This window comes from Bacillus rossius, chromosome 11 (assembly GCF_032445375.1).
Source record: "Bacillus rossius redtenbacheri isolate Brsri chromosome 11, Brsri_v3, whole genome shotgun sequence".
Taxonomy (NCBI): domain Eukaryota; kingdom Metazoa; phylum Arthropoda; class Insecta; order Phasmatodea; family Bacillidae; genus Bacillus; species Bacillus rossius.
The window spans coordinates 27,434,222-27,456,977 of record NC_086338.1 but is presented as its reverse complement, the minus strand read 5'-3'; the positions used below and the strand labels follow the sequence as shown (position 1 = coordinate 27,456,977).

The following is a 22,756-nucleotide window of genomic DNA, read 5'->3' as shown; positions in this document are numbered from 1 at the left end:
ATTTCATTATATTACAAAGTTGTGTCTAAAACTTTTGTGTGCTATGGTGTATATCTGGCAACAGAGCACACAGAAACAAGGCAGAAACATGGCAGAATTTGTGCATTGAAAAAAGATAGTAAATGTCCATTTAAATGCACACTGCAAACTTAAGATGACACACACTATACACAATTGATAGTTCGTTAAATATTTTGAGTTCACTATGTTGTGTTTAGTTTAATAAACAGCAAACATTTGACTAAGAAGTGTACTTCTGTATCTGTGGTTCTAGGAAAATATTTTTTCTTGTTTCGTGTCCGTTGTTTAATTGTTTACAAGTTACATTTATCGCAATTAAAGTACATATTGTTCTTGGCATATATAAAAGAAAGCAACCTGCGCTATTATTGCAATGTACTACCTGCTGGTGTTCATTAAGCCTGTGATCATGACTCAGGCTTTAAAAAAAGTGAGACCTCAGACAGGATGAATGGTTAAGAAATCATTAAAGGAATTGTTAGGAAAAAACACATGATTAACTGAGCAGTTTAATTTTATATTGTAAGCTGTTTGTGATCCTGCCAACTTCAGAGTTTAGGTATTTTTATTTCTGCACCTACCACTTTTCTCAAGTTAGCTGTGCCCTAAAGCAAAGGCTGCACATGTTTGCCCACACACATCTTAATTGTGTGCTGGTTGCTAAAATACAACAGATAAAGGTTTTACTTGTTGTGCAGCAAGCCTCTAGTAAAACGATCAATAATTTTTTAATTGCATTACATTCTAAAAGCTTTAAGAAGTTTGTCCGGATGGTTTGTATAAATAATTCCTATATATGCCTGAGGGCGATGAGAAGGGATGCCACATCTCATGGCCATCCCACCACACTCAGTCTGAGCCCGGCCACTCTGAGTCACTTGGGTCGTCACGTGCTTGGTCTAACTTGCCTGTTTTTCACAAGCTGTCTGCTTGGAGGTTTCTCTTGTTGAAGTGAAGCGAATCAACATCAAATTTCTCACGAAACTGGGTAAGAATGGCCACGAAATAATCAAGCCTTTGAGCCCAGTTTATGGAGAAGATGTTTTGAAGGAACCAACCGTCAACAAGTGTTTGAAAAGGTTTCAGAAGGGCTGAGAAGACTTCAAAGATGATTCTCGTTCAGGATGCCCTTCCACTTCTGTTTGTGAAGAAACTGTGGGAATAATTCACGCTTGTGTCCTACGGGACAGCCGTTTCCTAACAGTCTGAAAAGCTTTCATTTAGCAAAACAAACGTTCAATAAATTTTAACAACAAATCAGAAATGAAGAAGTTGTGTGCCAGGACAAAAAGCACTGAGATGGCACGCCGTGAGGACTGGTTTAGAGTAGAGCTGGGCGGGATCCCGATTTTTCGGGAAATTTCGGGAATGAATTTTTCCCGAAATTATTCGGGAAAGTAATATTTCCCGAAAATGTATATTGATAATTTTTCTGATAAAATCTTTAGGTGTCTTCGTAACGGAACATAAGTTTTCTGTGATTACAGTAGAACCTCATTTTTACGTACCTGAGATATACGAATTTGCGTAATTAACGTATTTTTTTTTCACTGGCACCGTCATTTTCCCTATAGTTTTAATGCATTATTTTCCCGTTTAATGCAAAGCATTTCCCGCAATTAATGTTGCATTAGCGCTCCATTTTATAGCTAACCGTGACACAAGTTTAGACGGAACAATAAAAGTAAAGCGAATTGTGTAACCTGTATTTAGTTTACTTTACTACGTGCGTTTGTGGCCACGGCAATTTCTCAGCTTCGTTTGCCATTGTAAACATTTTTTTGTGCCACTTGCCAAGGTGTACCATACGGCCATGAGTAAAACGTTTGGTGATGTGAACGTTCAAAGTCTTGTAAATATGGCGTCTTCGTGCATGTTCGGTGATGTTCGTTTTAACGAATAAGAAATATTGCGGAAAGACGTTGGCGACACTGATGTATATTACATCGAAATGTATTTGAACGTTCATAAATTTGGTGTTTAGGACAAACGACGGTGAAAGCAAAGATAGGCGTTGAGAGAAACTGTGGTGAAATGTTATTTCTAAATATTTACATATCGTAAAGTTTGTCACCGATGCTGTTCCACACACAAAGCCGAGCGCCAGAGATTCAGGTTCCTTTCTCTACAGAACAAGATATTCAATGTATTTTACTCCGGTTTTAAACGCATTGTGATATTATCTGTGTTGGCGAGTATTTTAGTGTGAAGTTGTTTACATAAGGTGTGTGTGTTTACGTACGTGAATTTCATCATGGAAAGTCGCCACACCAAATTAAAAACTCCTATCAGGTCTTTTTACCAAAAAATGCCAGATAATGTGTCTGCACAGTGTAAACAATGCAAAAAGGTTTTAAAAACCAATTTTGGTAGCACATCTGGGTTGCTTCGACATCTGATGCAACATCCAAATTTGAAAAAAGAACTTGAACAGATAGAAGCAACACGGAAAGGCAGAAATATTGGGGAAAAAACTTTAGAACCAACAAAGAAGCAACTTCGCTTAGACGAAGCTTACAAATGGCCTTCAACACATGAAAGGGCCATTTCACTGACAAACTGTATTGGGGAATGGATAGCTGATGCTATGTTGCCATACAGTACAGTGGAAAATCATAAATTTCAAAAAGTCCTTAAAATAGCTCAACCACTTTATTCAGTGCCATCTCGTAACACTTTTTCAAGAAGAGTAATACCTGAACTGTACAACAAAACAAAGGCAAAAATGTCTGAACATATTGCCAATGCAATAAGTTTATCCAAAATTGCTTCTTTATCATTCACTTGTGATTTGTGGACATCTGCTAGCAACGAAGCATTCATGTCGCTGACATGTCATTTTATTGAAGATTTCGACATGAAGAAGTACTGTTTAGGGTGTTACAGCTTTCCTGGTGGACACACTGGTGAAGCAATTAGTGAGAAACTAGTAGAGTGCTTCAATGAATGGGACTTAGAAAATGCAGGGGACAAAGTGGACATGTACATTGTGAGAGATAATGGACGAAACCTTAAGTTGGGACTTTCACTATGCAAACTTAAGTTTACGCAGCTGCAGTGCTTTGCACATACACTGCAGCTTGTATTGCAAGATGCTGTTAAAGTAACATGTGAGATCAAAGAGGTACTGAAAAAGTCACGTTCGATTGTTGGACGATACAAACACAGTGCGCGAGCAACTGAACAGTTGCATCGAATTCAAGAAGAACTAGATCTGCCGGTACTAAACTTGATTCAAGACTGTCAGACAAGATGGAATTCAGAGTTTTTAATGCTGAAGAGATTGTTTGACAACAAGATACCTCTTTCTCATCACTTACCAACACTGAACATGGACAATCTGCAGTTGAGTGAATGGAACCTTATTGACTCTTACATTAATATATTGCAACCATTGTATGATGCTACAACCCAACTTTGTGGTGAACGTTCACCATCAGCATCAATGGTCATTCCGGTCATTTTTTCTCTAAAAAATTGTCTGTAGGCCTACATTGAAAGTTGAATCTTGCTACTACAGGCCCCACGACAATGGGTGCCACTGAAAGTAAAACTTTATGCTTTATGGCCCCTAGTTGTGGTAGCCACTGTAATAAACCTCCTTGCTATTGTATTGATGTGTTCTCACGGGGTTCTTGGCGCCTACCCTCGTTGCAGTAAATACCAGGACCGCTACTGCTGGATGGTCTGCCCAGACTGATAGTCCAGCTAGCACGTCACTGCCCTGGGTTACTGTATGGAGAGTAATTATAAAAAGGAAATTTAGTGGTGTTACGTGAATAGTGGAAATTTGCATATAAATGAAATAATAATAATTGAAAAACATATGATTTTAATGGTTCTTAAATATTGGTGTGAAGTTACGTTTAAAATGAGATTAATTGAGAAACAACCAAGGTGTCAAATCTAGGTGTCGGAAATTAGATGCAAATGACGTCACTAGAACACGTTGAATATACTGCCGGGTCTAGCTATACGCTGTCGGAGGCTTGAGGCTCTCTTCTCAGGACCTCCAGGTGGTCTCCTGCTACACTGGAACTCTGGATGCTGTAATTCTGTAATTAGCGAACTACAGGATGGCTGAGGTCACCGGGTATCAGCTGAAGACTCGACATCCCTCTCGTCCTGGAAAGTCTGGTCTAATTCTGGATTGGTCTCACCAATCTTCGTGGTCGAATCTCAGCTGGCGCTGCCCTCAGATGTTTGGAACCACTACGAGACGAAAACGGGACCGACGCGGAAGTTGGCACTCGAAGTCGCCGATACTCCCTATCTAGGATTTATTTAATCCAGATACAATTCTCTCAACTCGTAGAGAGGAGAATTCTAAGCAGGACACGATCGCGGATGACGCAAAATCTTCTATTTCTCGGGCGGCAACCAAGGCTTTGGTTCGCGCCAGCCCGAGAAACGTCTTCTTTCCGCAAGATGGCGATGGTGTCTCTCTTCTTCCTCCTAATATCTATTTACTGGCAGTCCCTAGCAACCAAGGAGCTATCGATATCAGCAAACAGAATAAGCTGCATAGTGAAATAAAAACGTGGATGTTGGAGTGTAAAAGAATCGAACTAAGACCAAATGAATAAAGTTTCCAAGGAATAATTCTTAGAAGACCCTGAAGTTGAAAGTGTGTCGTCTATGGTAATAAGATGTGTCATATTTGTTATGCCTTGGTTGTCCTCTTTACAATCAAAACAATTAAATACATAATATTCGCTCATGGAATATACAATTAATATTACAATCATAATAAAAATAATAATATATAACTGTAAACAGTTGTACTGGTTACAGAGCCGCTTCAATGTTTGTTGTGATCTTTTCTTCCAGAAAAATCAAAATAAACTTTCTAAATATACATTGAGTTAACATGACTATGTTTTTCTTGAATAACAATTCATAAATTTCTCACTTATCTTCGTTGAAAGTCTATCAGAGTCTGTGTGAGATAAATTTCATGCCGTTACACCAGCATATCATAAAAGTAATAATTAATAACATAATATTCAAGATAATAAAATTAAACATATCCCTTCTTTTAAACTAATAGGTAACATGTTGTTATCTCTTCAATCAACATCAATTAATTATTTAAAACAAATCGAATTCTCAAATTATATATACACAATATCACATATCATCAGTATTTAGTCCTGAATAAAGTGATTTAGTGTTTTTTTTTCTTTTGTAGATAAAGATTAATAAAATATTGTAGCTGAGAATAAACATGTACAATAGACACAAGTACGTAGAAATGTTATTGACAAATTCGTAGATCGTTGACAAAATATCTGACAATGTTTTCAGTTCATATAATGCACGAAGTTATGAATCACAAATAAAACATTACGTAGTTATCACGTATACACACTCGTGTTCTTGAACACTTTCTCGTTGTCGACGAAAATGCACTCACTAGTGTTCACTTTCTTTAGTTTGTCTGACAAAAATATTTTAAATAAATGGTTGTTCTCTGCTTAGGCAAAATTGTTTATAATAGTATTGAAATGTCTTTATTACAAGCTCAATACTAATGGTTGAGTGTAATGATTCTCAAAATTAGCTCATTAGGCAAGCTTTTTCTTTTGTAAGAAGCATGTGTCACATGACAAATTCAGTTAAATGAAATCTCATCAGATTCATATATTCATAACAAGAGTAATGAAATACTATCTCTTTGTTTAGCTTAGCGTGTATGGTAGGAACAATTCCTGAATAGAAAATAATATGAATGTCGAAGCTAGGAGAAATGAAACGAAGTAGTGTATGTGTCTGTGCAATAGTGACAGAGCTGTGTTCAGATATGTAAGTTGGTTGAAGGACGAACGGTAACGTGAACTATCTCTCAAAAGAATCTCAGGTATTAATGATTGTGTATGTGACAGTGACGTGTTTCGCCTGACTAACAGCTGGCTCTTCTCTCTTAGATGACGCCTCTCGACGAACGCTGCTGGATCTTACGAGTTATCTTCATGATCTTCAAATCTTCCATGACGTATACATACAGTAGATATCAAATTCTTCAATAATTTCAATAATTAAATAATTATGTGGCATGGCTCAAATCTTACGCACTGGCTAATAAAAATTCACACCACCTATAGGTGTGACAAACATCGACGACGAAAACCGCATATCCGCGACAAATGTCCGCACTGGCCTACATGCTCAGTGGACAACAGAAATCGTCGATAAGTGCTCTACGCACAGAAATGTCCTCACTGGTACTCCGACACAGTGGACACTAAATTAGCCTCAAGCATGCGTGCTTGTTTTAGCGATGCAACATAGTACTCCCTTACTGTTGGGATAAACATTAATTATAGCCAAACAATAAATCTACTTCATGTCGAATGTCACTGATGACTTGACCAAACATCAACTATTACATATACGTTATAGATCAGCGTATCTAAGCCTTAGGTTGCTTATAAAGCCTTAGCTGTGTTAAATTAAATCTTCCGATGACCTTGTCACTGTCAGTTTCCTTGAGAGTGTAACAGTTCTCATTTATTCGTTCACAAACTTGAAATGGTCCTTCGTATAATAAAAACAACTTCTTCGTCACCTGTTTCCACATGTCACTAATAGGATTAGTTCGTTTAAGCACTAGGTCTCCTATATTTAACTTCGTTATTCGTTTCGGCTTCTGTAGCTTACTTCGACGTTCTGCAGCTAGATGTAGACGAGCTGTAACAAACTTCTCTATTTGTTCCCTCATATCTTCGCTTATCGTTTCTGGTTCTTTCGTGTTCTTATCGTGGTCGGGTAATATGGTAATCGGTAACGCCTCTGATCGTTCCACAGTAATAATCTCATGGAGTGTTAATTATGTCGATTACCGGCGCTAAACGTCACGATACTGGACGTAGACTTAGCCAGTATCGGTTCTATGCCTTGTGGATTTGCATAGTAGGTGATAGGATTGACGGGTTCTTGTCTCGCAAAATACCCTGCGTACTGTGATGAAGATGAAGGTTGATTCTGGAATGTATTCTGTGAGAATTGAATAGCTTCATTACCGGCGGCTTCACTTCTCAGTTGGTTAACCGATAACTTGCTAGGGGAGTTTGGTTTGTGTGGCTGTCGGTTCCGCGGACTACCGGATGACTTCGCCTCTCCTCGATTTTCGTAATAATGTTTCGAGTTGTCGTAGTTCTTACTAGAATATTTGGGCGAATGTCTGTCGTCCTTATAGCGCGGCGACCTGGGTGGCCGTCTCGGTGAGGTAGGCAGGGTTCTAGACTGTTCGCCCCTGCCTTCTCGCCTAGGCGTTGAGTCATAAATAATTCCTCCACGTCTGTATTCTCCGCGTTCCTCGCTGTTACGCCACGAGCGGTTGTGTTTTGAGCGTTCAAACTCGCGTGACTTCGAACCTCTATGGTAAACATCGTTGTTGTTACGGCCTGAATACCAAGTGTTTCGTCTATGGGCCGGCTTATTCTTGCCCCAAATTAGACTGTTCACGTGCGGCTGTTTACGTTGGTTATTGTCCGGATAATTTTCATTACGCCGCTGATTCCAAGGCTGATACAGCGGTGGTTGTCTGTTTACCGGTGATCTTTCCGTTTCCTCTCGCTGGCTACTTCTATTCTGACGGTCGAGCCTGTCATATGCGAGTAGCTGTTCCCTGAAATCTGCTATGCCGTCAAAGCTTCTACCTGTCAGATGTAATTGGTAGCGCATCGGAAGTTGGCCTAGAATCATTGCCACAAATTCATCGTCGCTCATGACAACGTCTAGATAGCGGGTACGCTCGAACATGTCGCTTAAATGAGCCTCGAGTGTTTTGTTTTTCTTAGGATCATACTTTTCGCCGTGTAACTGAGCGCGTAAATTCCCCTGAATTTTTAAGCTCCAGTGTTGTTGTAGGAAAGCTGCTTTAAACTGTCCAAATGATGATATGGAAGTTTGGTGAACTTCCCACCAATAATATGCGGTACTTTTCAAGCAGTTGTTCAAACATCACAATTTTTCTGTGTCCGAAAGATTGAATCTTTCCGCGTATTCTTCAAATAATTTTATAAATTTACGTGGATTTTCCGTGGATTTTGAGGAAAATACAGGCATTTCCTCTGACCAATGCCTAGCAGGGTGGTTTAAGGCTGCTGTATCCACTAATATTACTTGTTGTCCGGTTGCAGTGTTGGTAATCACGTCTTGTGAACGGTAAGTAGGCGTAGCCTGGTGTGACGACGCGGACGGGTCTCGCTGCGCTGACGTCATCGTTTCCGCCGCAGACGCGCTTGTTGTGCCAACGTTTATCTGTGTATGCGCTGCCGCTCCAGACAATGACAAATGCTGCACGCAGTTCTCGAGCTGGATCAATTTTCTGTTCACGGTTCGAATGTCGTCTGCACTACTCGCTTCATGTCGTTGTAGCGCGGTATTTACGTTCGCGAATTGTGTTTCGCTAAGCTGAACGTAATGGTTGAACTGTTCCTCTGCAGCACGTTTTGCGACCTCTATGCACATAGTTTCCGTGTTGATAACGTGTTGTTATAACTCGGTTACTTGCGCATCAATTTCCTCAAATCTGTTCATTACCGTTTCGCGAATGTTATGAACTTCCTCCTGCGTGTCGCGAATTTGTGTCGCTAGTTGTCTGGTTACGTCACCAATTTTAGCTTCTACTTTGTCTATCAATTCAAGATGTTGTAACCTGTTCTGTTCTGCCGCTTCCGACCTCTGCCTTGTCATTTCGCTAGACAGATGTTTGGTTACTTCTACACGCTGGGATTCTAACGCAGTATTAATTTGTCTAGCCATTTCGTTAGACAGATGTTCGGTTACTTCTACACGCTGGGATTCTAACGCAGTATTAATTTGTATAGTAACCACATTCAAGGCTCTCATCAAATCCTCCATGGAAATATTATTCGTGTTTTCTTTAGCCCCCTGCACAACTGGTTCGGAAGCGTTACTTTCCTCTATGCGCGCGGGTTCGGGAGCAAAGCTAATTTCCTGAACTGCCTCAATTCTTAGTGTGGGTGTATCCTCTTTGTTTTCGTTTTCAACACAGCCTAGCATTTCTTTCTGGACCTCGACTGACGTTTCCTCCTTGTCAGAGCTGGTCTTTTTGTGCCTCAGGAAATACATACCTTCGTCGGCCATCTTGTAGTGCTTCCGACGTACTGTTATTATACTCTACAGCAAACTACACAAAAAAACGCTTTATGTAGCTCGTCCAGTGTGTGTCGACCCTCGTCGAAGCCCTTAAGTTGGATCGCCGCTGAAAGTTGAATCTTGCTACTACAGGCCCCACGACAATGGGTGCCACTGAAAGTAAAACTTTATGCTTTATGGCCCCTAGTTGTGGTAGCCACTGTAATAAACCTCCTTGCTGTAGTATTAATGTGTTCTCACGGGGTTCTTGGCGCCTACCCTCGTTGCAGTAAATACCAGGACCGCTACTGCTGGATGGTCTGCCCAGACTGATAGTCCAGCTAGCACGTTACTGCCCTGGGTTACTGTATGGAGAGTAATTATAAAAAGGAAATTTAGTGGTGTTACGTGAATAGTGGAAATTTGCATATAAATGAAATAATTAGTGATGGGCCGAGACTCGAAAATTCGAGTCGAGTCGAGCGAGTAGCATCAGCTTGGCTCGGCTCGGCATTCGAGTTTATTTTACTCGACGGGGCGAAACTCGAAAGGAAATTCGGGTAAAACTCGATGATAAAATATAATAAAATTGAATTACAATAAATTCTTAATATCTCCTTACGTGACTTCGACCGACACTAAAAATTACGTACGTAAGACCGAAACACGTACTTACAATGACGACAATCGGCCATATTATTTATATTTTAGTTTTACATATTGCCAACTTAACAGGTGTGACCACATAGCAAAGAAGACGAACACATTTTTAATAAACAAAACACGAATTAAATTTTATAATCATAATATCGGCAGAAATATTACTTTTTTTTAGTAAATCCATGCTACAATCGGCGCAACGTTACAATAATAAATTAACGGTAGCGTTATATTTGTGCGCATGTTTGCGAACGCCACCAATCACGAAATGGCATTTAAAAAACTTTGCTCCACTAATTTTAGGAAGTATAGGTTGGCGAACATGAATTTTTTTTCCGTGTTTGTTTACACTATTACGTTCGGCGAGATTGCGTTTTGTATAATTGTTTGCTATCCAAGTTAAGTGGCAAGTTAAAATTAATTATGAAGTATAAAGTATTTTATAAAGTGTAACTACTCAATACAAATACAAAAGCATGTATTGGTTGGAAGTGCCAGCTTGCGATTGGCCGGCAACGTAACGGCGTTAGTGTTGTAGCAATAATCTTTAAATGTATTATATTTGTTATGGGAACGTTTATTGTAATGTTGCGCCAATTGTAGCACGGCCTTACACTTCCCATAAGTGAAAGTTTTCAAAAATGTTCTAATGATTGTGTGAAACTTACCCTAACCTTCGCGCCAACAAGCCTAAATTATATTATTTTTTTTTTATTGACTCGTGAATGCTACAGGCCGCAGATAACTCGTTCGGTTCAAAATAAGGTAAATATGTAGTTGAGCGGTATTTGCGAAAAAAAAAAAAAAATGTTAAAAATCTGAAAATACTTTTATTATATGCTCTTTAAATTCCTCTTTTCATTAACGCCGGCGGATATAAGAAATTCCAAATACTTTAGGAGATATCGAATTTTTTAATTGTCACAGTTGGGCGATATTTGTTAAATAAAATTTAAAAATTCCGAAAATACTTTTATTCTATGCTCTATACCTCAATTATTAAATTGTATTATATCAGTTAAGAATTTAACCTAAATGAATTATTTGTATTAATACTTGTATTTTAAATATATTTGATTAAGTGGGCCATGATATAACAAGACAACCATCTAAGGACTCTTAGCAATAAAGTGCAAATATTCAAGCTCGACTTAAGTGTTAAAGATTCAAATAAAAATTCAGACTCGAATCGACTCGACTCGAATTTATGATCTACAAACTCGACTCGAATCGACTCGAACTAATTATTGTAAAATTCGACTCGACTCGACTCGACTTAAAAATTTGCAGGTTCGTACATCTCTAGAAATAATAATAATTGAAAAACATATGATTTTAATGGTTCTTAAATATTGGTGTGAAGTTACGTTTAAAATGAGATTAATTGAGAAACAACCAAGGTGTCAAATCTTAGTGTCGGAAATTAGATGCAAATGACGTCACTAGAACACGTTGAATATACTGCCGGGTCTAGCTATACGCTGTCGGAGGCTTGAGGCTCTCTTCACAGGACCTCCAGGTGGTCTCCTGCTACACTGGAACTCTGGATGCTGTAATTCTGTAATTAGCGAACTACAGGATGGCTGAGGTCGCCGGGTATCAGCTGAAGACTCGACATCCCTCTCGTCCTGGAAAGTCTGGTCTAATTCTGGATTGGTCTCACCAATCTTCGTGGTCGAATCTCAGCTGGCGCTGCCCTCAGATGTTTGGAACCACTACGAGACGAAAACGGGACCGACGCGGAAGTTGGCACTCGTAATCGCCGATACTCCCTATCTAGGATTTATTTAATCCAGATACAATTCTCTCAACTCGTAGAGAGGAGAATTCTAAGCAGGACACGATCGCGGATGACGCGAAATCTTCTATTTCTCGGGCGGCAACCAAGGCTTTGGTTCGCCCCAGCCCGAGAAACGTCTTCTTTCCGCAAGATGGCGATGGCGTCTCTCTTCTTCCTCCTAATATCTATTTACTGGCAGTCCCTAGCAACCAAGGAGCTATCGATATCAGCAAACAGAATAAGCTGCATAGTGAAATAAAAACGTGGATGTTGGAGTGTAAAAGAATCGAACTAAGACCAAATGAATAAAGTTTCCAAGGAATAATTCTTAGAAGACCCTGAAGTTGAAAGTGTGTCGTCTATGGTAATAAGATGTGTCATATTTGTTATGCCTTGGTTGTCCTCTTTACAATCAAAACAATTAAATACATAATATTCGCTCATGGAATATACAATTAATATTACAATCATAATAAAAATAATAATATATAACTGTAAACAGTTGTACTGGTTACAACATCAACACCAATGCAAAACAGGGATGGGAGTTTGCAAATGAGGTACTTCTGGCTCTCCAAGCACGATTTCCATGCTACGATCGAAAAGAGCCATACTATACTGCAATGTTAGTAGACCCGAGGTTTAAGGCTGTTGTAATTCCAACGGAAGAAAAACTTTTGGCACGTAACCACCTGGATAAACAAGTAAAAGAAATCACACAGGCAACGGCACAACCAGGTATTGTTTAATTTATTTGTAGGCCTAGTTATTTTATTTATACAAAAGCCACTATAGCATTGTGTAAGAATGTGGTGTTTCTTTTTCTTTCAGTAACAACTGCAGGTACCAGTGAGTTGGCTTAGAGTTCTACTTCTCTCTGGAGTGTTTTTGACGAACTTGCTGAGAGCGAATCAAGTAACCAGATCATGTCATCAGAAACTGATTGCTATTTCAGTATGCCTGTTATACAAAGAAGTGATGATCCCCTAAAGTGGTGGGGAGAAAAAGGAAAAGATGCCATATTAAAATAACACTATTGCTTCTGTCCTGCTGGAACAATGTACGACCAGGCCCCGATTTCATGTAGTTAGCATTCTGGGCTGATAATATTTAGTCAACATCCCCCCTGCCTTTACCAGTTTCCGCCAAGTATCATAAAATTACAAATTTGCCCTTATTTTTTATTAGTTTTAAAACAACATATTATGCAACTACATACTACTTTTTTGTTTTAAATATGTAGGCTGTTGTCTTTTTCTTTATTAAATTTAATAAATGGTTTTTCCAATCCTATATGGTTGTTATAACAACCGTAATAAAACTGTATATTGTTAGAGACCTGAAAAATTCGCGGTTTCGATGGCCTTCAGGATAGACTGCACATACCCCTGTACACTCGGACAAATAACGTAAGTTCATTGGCTGCAGACTTGTAAGTCGTCTCAGCTGGTTTGTCTGTGTTTAGATCCTTCTTTGGTTGAGGGTTTATAACTGGTTGAGATTCGTCCAGATGAACAGTAAGCCAATAGCAAAATTATCTAAGAGGTATATGTGTTTGAATTCTAGCCTATCACCGAATGAATTCGCAAATTTTGCAGGTCTCTATATATTGTTAAAAGAGTTTTAAATCTATTACTAAATCACTTGATTAAAAACCTTTATATTTGTAAGCATACTGCAATAGCTAGTATAAACTAAAATTTCCCTTGACATGTATTTTTGAAGATCAAATCACTGCCGTACGTTAAGGGGATTGGTGCACCAGCATCGTATTAAAAAAACAATATATTTGTTAATGATTCAGCTGCTAGAGAAGATTTGAACCATTCTGGTGTAAAATTTATTTTTTTATTTTTTTATTTTAATTAAGTTATTGCTGATTTTCGGGAATTTTTTAAATTCAAGCTTTATTAAAAAACTATAAAGAATTAAGTGGTAAAACTTTCGCAGATAAATTTTCAGACACGGGAGATATGACTGTGGCCATTATTTTATCTGTAATCATTATTAATTTAACGTATTTACAATTTGAATTTTAATAAATAAGCTGCTACGAAATTACATGATATTCATTTGCGAATTTAATAACATTCGCGTTTTCATTTGTAATTCAAACGCCTACATATATGTCGGCTGAATGATTGACTTTATTTTAGTCTTTAGCTTATTGCAGTCGGACCTAAAGTAAAAATGTAGCTGTAGAAATTTGAGCAGCGTGCAAGCTCGGATACGAGGAATTATGGAGCGCGCTGGACAGTAGTGACACCTTGCGACAGTTTTCCAAACTTTTTGCAGCTCGTTCCCACCCAGCCACAACTGTCTGCTGTTTACGAAGGGGAGACGGGATTTCGCGGGAAACTGATATGAAGGTCAACGTACTCATTTTCAGTAGATAAGAGAACGTGTTTGGTATAGCTCGGCGTATAATTGAATGGTTATTCTCTGTTATTATTTAGCACAGTGATTTAGCTAGATGTTTTTTGTTGTAAGCATGAGATTTATTCAGGAATAAAATGCAGAAGAAACCTCCACCAAGCAGCGTACACAAAAGAACAAAACTATCGAAAACCATTAGAGCGCTTAGAAAAAAGAATAAAGAAAGATACGAGATTATTTTATTATAGCTTTTTTTACCATTTATATTTATTTTTCAGAGTTGCGTATGTACAACGCGATGGACGTGATGCGACAACAAAAAGATGTGTAAAATTTTAAACATGTTTTTTTTTTTTGTTTTTTCAGAAATGCGTGAACCATTCATTAACTATACTCAACATGTATCCGTATAATTACGTTTGAGTTTTTTTTTATGACAGGCACCAATGTTAACAAGTTTATTAAGCCACAATAGACTTTTTTCAGAAAACTAAGTGTAGCAGAAAACACTCAACATAGTCTCACACAAAATCAGTTTACATGAATGCTGTTTTAAGAAGTAAGCTACGTAAATAATAGTTAAAAATTATTTAATATCTGCTGGTAACGTTTCCAAAGTATCAGCTTCGCCTTCATTCACGAACAATATTCGTGAGCTTATTTATTTATTATGCTGGCTATTCGTTGGTGACTGTTAGGACTGCAAAATTAGTAAATATTTTTCACCCTATCCTGAGTTAAATCTAAGTGTGCGCGGTTAGATGAGGACCTAGATGTGTCTCAGGCTTACGCCTTTACACTCTACTCATGCGGGGTATTAACCATGCGCGTAAGGGCGCGTTGCCATTGACCTGTAGGATAGTCTCAACAATCCTCTACGAACTCGAAAAATGTCACCTGCTCATTGCCTACTTGACTTGTGACAACTGTTTGTTGTAATGCCTGTGATTCATCGTTGATTTTGTTGAGAAGTTTTCAGTGATTCAGAGACTCCCATTTAACTGTGGCCGAATTGAAGAAGCATGTTACATGCTTAATTTCATAGCGAATGGAAACCACAAATATTTACTGATGTAGTGGTTGGTAAAAAAAAAAAAATATTATTCGTATCGCGTCCATTGCTTCGCGCCATTATGGCTCCTATATTATATGGATTTATAAAATATAACGATTCATTTACGACACTTAAGATAAGGTGTGTAGGATTTTAAGAATTCACTTGAATTAATATTTAAGAACATATTTCAGGATAACTTGTGAAGACGCTCGTACAGACGGCACCGGTTGTGATGACTCATTGTTACCAGAGCAGGGGCCACGCATGTGAAACCTCAACACAACTCGAAAATCAGTAAGTGTTACATTGAAATGTGTCTGCTACACATGTTCAGGAATTATAACTTTGAAATCGAGTAGAAATATTCCTGCAATCAGCATTAGGTATATTTTAATAGACATTGAAAGCGAATCATAAATCCAAATACCGGAATACAGATAGTCTGTAACAATACAGACCTCACAGACTAGATATGGTCCAGATTGTTAATACTAACACATTTGAAAAAAAACTGACTAGTTACTGAATATGTTGAAATTTTGTAAACCTGTTACTTTAGATGATTGGTGATGTAATAATGTCTCTTGGAAACTACATAAGATTTTAACTGCTTTTATTTCTCCATAAATTCGCAAATCACCATGGCAGCCATTTTACGATCATGATTTAATTCTTAAATTTTAAATTAGTTTATTTGTTGAGAGCCTGGTACAATGTGTCTGACCACTAAAGCGATCCGAGCCGCGTAGTGTATACTACTGCGAGGTTGCCGAAGTAGGCTCGGGTCGGGACGAATTTCGCTGTGAAGAAACAAAGGTTTTTAATACATGGAAAATTATCCCAAAGCCGAAAATTTGTACAGTAGTAGAATGAAAATTCTTAGTAACACGTCAAAAGTTTAAGTACTGCCGCAAACCTTGTGCGTCACACCAAAAACGGGCAGTTAAGTCCAAAATGACAATTTTATGCAACGATCCACAATAATGGATATTGCAAATGCACTTTATGGAGTAGACCGTCAGTATGGAACCCAAAATAATCTAGAAACATTGCCCTATATGAGGATAGTGATAAAAAGCACAAAGTTTTAACATGTTTCTATAAAATATACCTTTTAAATCATTAAAGTTAACGAATTCACTTTCATTCAATTTTAAGGAAATATAAATACATCTTACATAAACTTAAAGAGCCCAACGTGGAAATCGCTTAAAGTAAACGTTGTTGCATATTTATTCATCTTTAAATTGGTATATTTTTTAAGTGTCTCATACAATTAGTCTGACCACTAAAGCGATCCGAGCCGCGTAGTGTATACTACTGCGAGGTTGTCGAAGTAGGCTCGGGTCGGGACGAATTTCGCTGTTAAGAAACAAACATTTTTAATACATGGAAAATTATCCCAAAGCAAAAATTTTGTACAGTAGTAGAATGAACATTTCTTAGTAACACGTCAAAAGTTTACTGATGAAACCTTGTGATCACACCAATAATGAGCAGTTGAGTCCTTGATGATAATTTCTACAATGATCCACAAAAATGTTTCGTAAATTTAATAACTTTAATACTTTTTTAAGCCGGTTCTCATTATGGCACCAAAGTAATATAAAAGAATGTCCTACATGGAAACTGTGATAAACACCTCAATGTTTAAACGTCCTATTATTAAATTGGTAATTTTAATCATAAAAGGTAAGAAAAATATATTTTTTATAGAAATTTGACTACATGTTACATAAATATGTTGAGTGTAGCGTCAAAATCACTTCATAAATATTGTCTGTGTGTTTTTTTTTAAAGGTTTAAATGTGTATATTTTGAGTGTCTGGTACAATAGTCTGACCACTGATGTATTTCAAGATGCGTAGTGTGTGTGCAGCAGTGTTAGTCGCTCGTGCTGGGACGTTTTTTGCTCCAGAAAACTAAGGTTTTTAATGTATGGTAATTCCAGACTGAATTTTACTCTGAAAGAATAAAAGTTTCCTAACTGCAAGTGATTTTTGCTGCTTACGTAGATAAAAATCTTCCAGGATGCGATTTGCTTAGTTAAAAATGTTAGTATGATCGACTCTTTAATTTCTAAATTATTAATAAATAACAATAGAACTTCCCGGAAAGTTGTGATAAACTGACGATATTACGCGAGTAGCAGACCCGTACGTGACTACAGAGAAAGGCTATTTTCCTTGACCGTTAAGATTTCTGGGACGAACACCCTCTCACAGCTGGGGTCATAAAATACGGTCAAACTCTTGAAAAAACATCCACCACCGCTCTTTGCCACTAGCAATTCAACGAAGTAAGCTAGGCGCAGCACTCCAATGAATTAACTTAGAAAAAAAATACTAAATATGTAATTCTATCAATACATTTTACAACACAACTTATGTTTTATTTATTTTCTGGAAAAAAATAATATTATCATACGAATTATGTTATAAAAGTGACAAAACTCAATAAGCACATTTACGGTGTATCGTTTTCTTCAATTGTTATGTAGTAAACTAATTTCATATAATTAAATATATATATTTTATAATATAGGCTACATTAAAATTTTGCACAGTTCTGATCTAAAATAATATAATGTATTAGAAATAAAAAATAATTATATTTTTTGGTATTAAAATATTTTTTAATAATAAAATTTTTGTAACAAAATACGAACACACATATATAAAACTAGAGGTCCTCTAGAATTTTTATTTACAAGTTCCAAGCAGAAATTGTTTATTGTTAATTTTATTGTATCAAAAATCATTCATATAAGAAAAAAGAATATGTATATCTCAATAGATGTAACATGAATACACCCTATCATATGCATTAAATATATTTTAAGTAATTCCTAAATAAGACCAAGTTTATTGAGTGTCGCAGTACGCAGCGTGTTTCAAAGCCCGCCGGCCGTGAAAGATCAGTACTGCCGCAGTACACTGCAACGCTCGGGCAGCTTTAATGAGGCAACTAATTATGCTAGACTCTTTATAAATATACTATCTTAAAGCTAAAAGTATAATTAAAAACATTTATTTAGACATTTTTTCTTATTGGGCTCTTCAAATCGGTGTAAATCGTATTTTTATCTGGGTGGCAAAGATAAAATAAATATATGTCGTGAATTAATCGCTTTATATCATATCTTAAATATTAAAAATTTAAATTTTTTCTAACATTAATTATTACTGTTTCTAGATTATTTTGGTAAGTTTACGGACAGTCAAAATTAAAAACTGTATAAATGGGTAGTATTTTAATGGACTGATGCTGTCACCTAGGACTTAAATGCAAATTTTCGGTGATAACGCACAAGGTCTTCAGCGGTAAACTTTCGGTATGTTATCAAGCATAGTCAACTCTACCACAGTACAAAAATTCAGCTTTGGACAAATTTTTCACAGGTTGTCTTGGTTTCCTGGAGTAACATGAAAGTCTACGCGGGGAAGGGCGGCTACCTGATCCGAGAATGAAGGATAGGGCGAGATGGGAAGCGAAGATAAAAGCTGGTTGGGTGTCCGTGTTGGAGAGAGAGAGAGAGAGAGAGAGAGAGAGAGAGAAAGAGAGAAAGGCAATATTGTGGAAGACCTTCGAAAGATTCCCGCTAGATGGCAGGCCTCAGAGCTGCAACATTCGACAACCTCCCCTCACAGAAGCTCTCTCGCCACTAACTTGCCAAATCTCACCCGCTAGCTTATATACGTGCTGGCTGGCCGTACAGTAGTAATAAACAAGCATTTATAAAACACTTAAGCTCATTTCCAACAAATTCTGACGAATGACTGTTTTTTGTCCTGCACCAATCCCCTTAAAAAACTCATTTTATCCATTCCTCAAACTTTTTTGTCCTATTTTTTTTTCACACCTCAAATCCTCCCGCCCCTCAAAAACTGGCACTCTGGTGAAATGCCTGGTCGGCCCAATTGTAAATGGGGGCCTGTGTACGACACCAAATCGGATTTGTCGTGTCACTGTGACTCCATCAGGAAAGTTAGAGCATCGGACAGGTACACGATTACAGGCAAGTGTTGGAACAGAGAGCTCGAAAGCCACACGTACCGGGTTGTATCTCCACAGCTGGTTTCCCTGCATGCCGTGACACGAGAAGAGGGTCACCGGGGCTTTGTCCTGGACACTTGCCACGTCCCAGCACATCGTGCGCCCTTTGGGCCGCACATCCTTGTGCCACGTCAACACAAACTCCTGGCAACAATACCACGATAACACACATCAACTGCAACATGTTACATGTACTGTAACACATTAATACCATGTTTTATACCATGCTATATGTTTTATACTCTGCGAAATAAAATAATAGTTCTAAACACAGTGGATGATTCTTTCTTATTGAAGTGAAAACTTTATTAGCCGCGTTGAGCGGGGCAAAACTTATGGGTCCGCGTCACCGACATGCTAGTAACGTGTTGCGCCAGACTGGCGACGCGCAGAGGCCAGTGTACATGCATACGCATATACAGTAGAATCTCGTTATAGCGAGAACGGTAATAGCGAGAACACTGCTATAACGAGGTATTTTTGAGGAATTTGCGGCGTGGTCGCTTGAAGCGCGCTTTTGTTATTTGTCTGCTTTATCTCCACCCCTCTCGCTCGACACTAGACATCTTGCCGTTGACGCCTGTCACATTCTTCAGCCGTGCAGTCGCCACCTAAGTGCGTGGCTTTAAAAATAGAATCCCATCCTTTCTTTCTTTTATCAAACTTCCGTTAGTTATCTGTGCCGTGTGTAGACAAAGTTTGAGATTGGAACAGAAACAACGTAAGAAAGTATTATTTACAAATTAGAAATATGTATGTTTTTGTTTTTATAATCGCGTATTTTCACGTTTTTTTAGTTGTTATCTTAAAAGAGATAATATTAAAAAGCCGTTCAAAAGAGATTTAATTGTTTCTTGGTTAACAAAAACTATTAACTATCAAATATTGTTAATTGTTTATATTCTATTTATTATTATTTACGCGACATTATACTGTACGCGTACGCAATACGACTGGATTCGTTGCTGCAACATAACATTGCATGTTATGCGGTATCAGAAGTAACGAGTAACGTAACGATAGTAACAAGTACTAATTGTTATAGTAACGAATACATACGGGTACGCATTTTTTCGTTACTTTTACACCTCTAGTAGGCACTATCGTATTTATTTCCGAATCGCTAGGGCAGTTTTCTTGTAACTTTTGTTTCGGTCAGTTGTTGTGGTATCTGTCCAGGAAAGGGGTGGTGATGGTTTGAGTTTAATCCCAAATTTATTTTCTAAAAAAGTTGACAGGTTTCTTTAAATGAAAAAAGTATAGTTTTCCAGCGACTATTACGTTTGAGGCGTACGTGCGACGTGCGTTGCCGCAGCCGCACTCCTGCTTTTTTGTAAGGAATTAAATTGTCGCGCTACACTAGCACCACCTGTTAGCAACATCCCGAACCAACATGGCCGCCAGCAGACAGCCCACGTCAATAGATAGCAGGACAATGCTGTGTCGGCCGCGGGCCAAGATGCTATACTTACGTGGCGTGGCAGGGTATTCTGGTTATTTTGACACAATCGGTGATCGCATCCGTACTTATGGGGTATCGTTTTAAAGAGAATTCACACATCTGCTCACAGAAATTAAGATTTCGTTAATATTCCCTTTTATTTTCCAATTATACAGGTTTAAACACAATTTTTATGCTATTTTCGGTTAATTTTTATTTTTTGAGGGCCAAAATTTGTCCAATTCGGTTATAGCGAGGACACGGTTATAGCGAGGATCAAACCCGGAACCGTGACACCTCGCTATAACGGGACTCTAGTGTATACACTTATACGTTGTATTTACTCGACTGTATCATGTGCGTGTTGGACTCTTTTTGGATGGGTAAAATCTTGTGAGTTCGCGTCACCGACATGCTGTAGTAGCAGTAAGTGAAGTTAAATTGACCGCGTGAAAAGTTTAATTTGTGTATACTGTGCAGTGTGGAGAATACACATGACCTAGGCCTGACATCACTGGTAAGTCATAGCTAGGTAATGAATTTTTACGTAATTTTTACATACCATTGACATCTGTTGCGACTAAAAAAATGATGTAAGGATAAATGATATCACGCTGACATCATACTGATACACATAATACCAAAATATTTTTCTTACGTACATTTGACGTAGAAATGATGTCGTTTTACACATTTAAAAACAAAGTGTTAAGTTTTCACTTATGTCGACAGTCCCTATGACTGCCTTTTCGTTTTTTTTTTACATTAGATTACACTTAGGCTAAAGGCAGGAAAAACATTAATGTAGAGATTGCTTTAGGCAGAACTTTGTAATCTCAGAGATTCAAAAGTGTGGAAAGGACTCTTTGGTTCTATAATTTTGTATGAGAAATGGTAAGACTAAGGTGGTGACAAAATTATAGTTCATATTTCAAATCCTGAATTACCTACAGCAGTACTGCGTACTTAACCAACTGTCTCTCTTAAGTTTGACACATCTATTACAAAACAGATAAATCAATTGTTAGACATGAGTGGCTCACAATTTTTTTTTTTTAGCTTGATTACTATTGTTATTTTGTTTTGACTATTGCAGTTCCTGACTCAGAAACTCAGAGATTTAATGATTTTGTTCCATGACCGATGGAAGCTCTCATTTCACTTTTAAACTGGTGAAAAGTAGCAGCGCCCGGCATTTGTCATAAAAACGACTTAATCTAAACAGTGAACAACATAAGTACGAGTCAAGTATTTGTAAGCGAACAAATAATCATTACTTTGATGTGTTAGTATTCGAGGTTGAAGTGAGCACGAATTATTTATTATTTGTGTTAAAAAATTAGAATATATGCACAAACATAATAAACACAAATCATTAGACCATTTTGGTTGTATAAATGTTTGGTCACTTAAGAGGCCACTCCAGTATTTCAGGGGCACTACGCAACCCGCGTTAACCTCATAAGATTCAATGCTATTTTCATTTTTCTTATAACTAACTAACTAATATAGATTTCGAAATGATGCTTGCTTGATATGTAAGACAACGCAGCTCTTATCAAAGCCCCTTTCTTCAAAAATTTGCATAAATTATGGTTCAAACCTAGACAATACACTTATGCATATTAGTAAAGATTAGTATAAAACCATAATTTACGCACGTTTTTGAAGAAAGGGGCTTTGATAAGAGCATCGTTGTCTTACATATCAAGCAAGCATCATTTCAAAATCTATATTAGTTAATTAGTTATAAGCAAAATGAAAATAGCATTGAATCTTATGAGGTTAACGCGGGTTGCGTAGTGCCCCTGAAACACTGGAGTGGCCTTTTAAGTAACTTCATAAAAGAATTTTTCTGTATTTATTCAAATAGAGCATACATTTTTAAGGCAAAAAATCTTTGGTGGGTGGTATAGAGGGCACATGTCTTATGTCAAAGAAATGTGTATTCAGGAAAACTGAGCTACCTGTCACGTACTGGCTTGTTGCAGATGCAGGGTGGCCACTCTATTATTAAAACCAAATTCCAGACTTTTTCCAGATTTTTCCAGGTTTTCTTAAGATTTTCCAGGTTTAAAAAAATTGACATATATGTGGCAAAAAAATATATTTTGAAATAGTTTTTCAATTGTTTTGATTAATGTTGTTTACCGACATCAAGGACACTATAACAATAATCACTTTAAGAATTTATTAAAACCAAGAATACTCACTAATCAGTGAACAAATTACAAAAACATTTTGAAGTATTTTGAAGTGT

The 22,756-nt window shown here is 37.5% G+C and overlaps 1 protein-coding gene across 3 annotated transcripts in view; it reads right to left on the bottom strand.

Moving 5' to 3' along the window:
- LOC134536724 (putative polypeptide N-acetylgalactosaminyltransferase 10) overlaps positions 1-22,756 on the bottom strand; it is a 93,327-nt gene that overhangs the window by 18,742 nt on the left and 51,829 nt on the right. For all 3 annotated transcript variants that reach the window (XR_010075854.1, XM_063376604.1, XM_063376605.1), the window contains one exon: positions 19,056-19,199. Coding sequence is in view for 2 of the 3 variants with exons in the window: in XM_063376604.1 (XP_063232674.1) it covers positions 19,056-19,199 (144 nt within the window). In the remaining variant the exon portion in view is untranslated. The remainder of the gene's footprint in view (positions 1-19,055; positions 19,200-22,756) is intronic.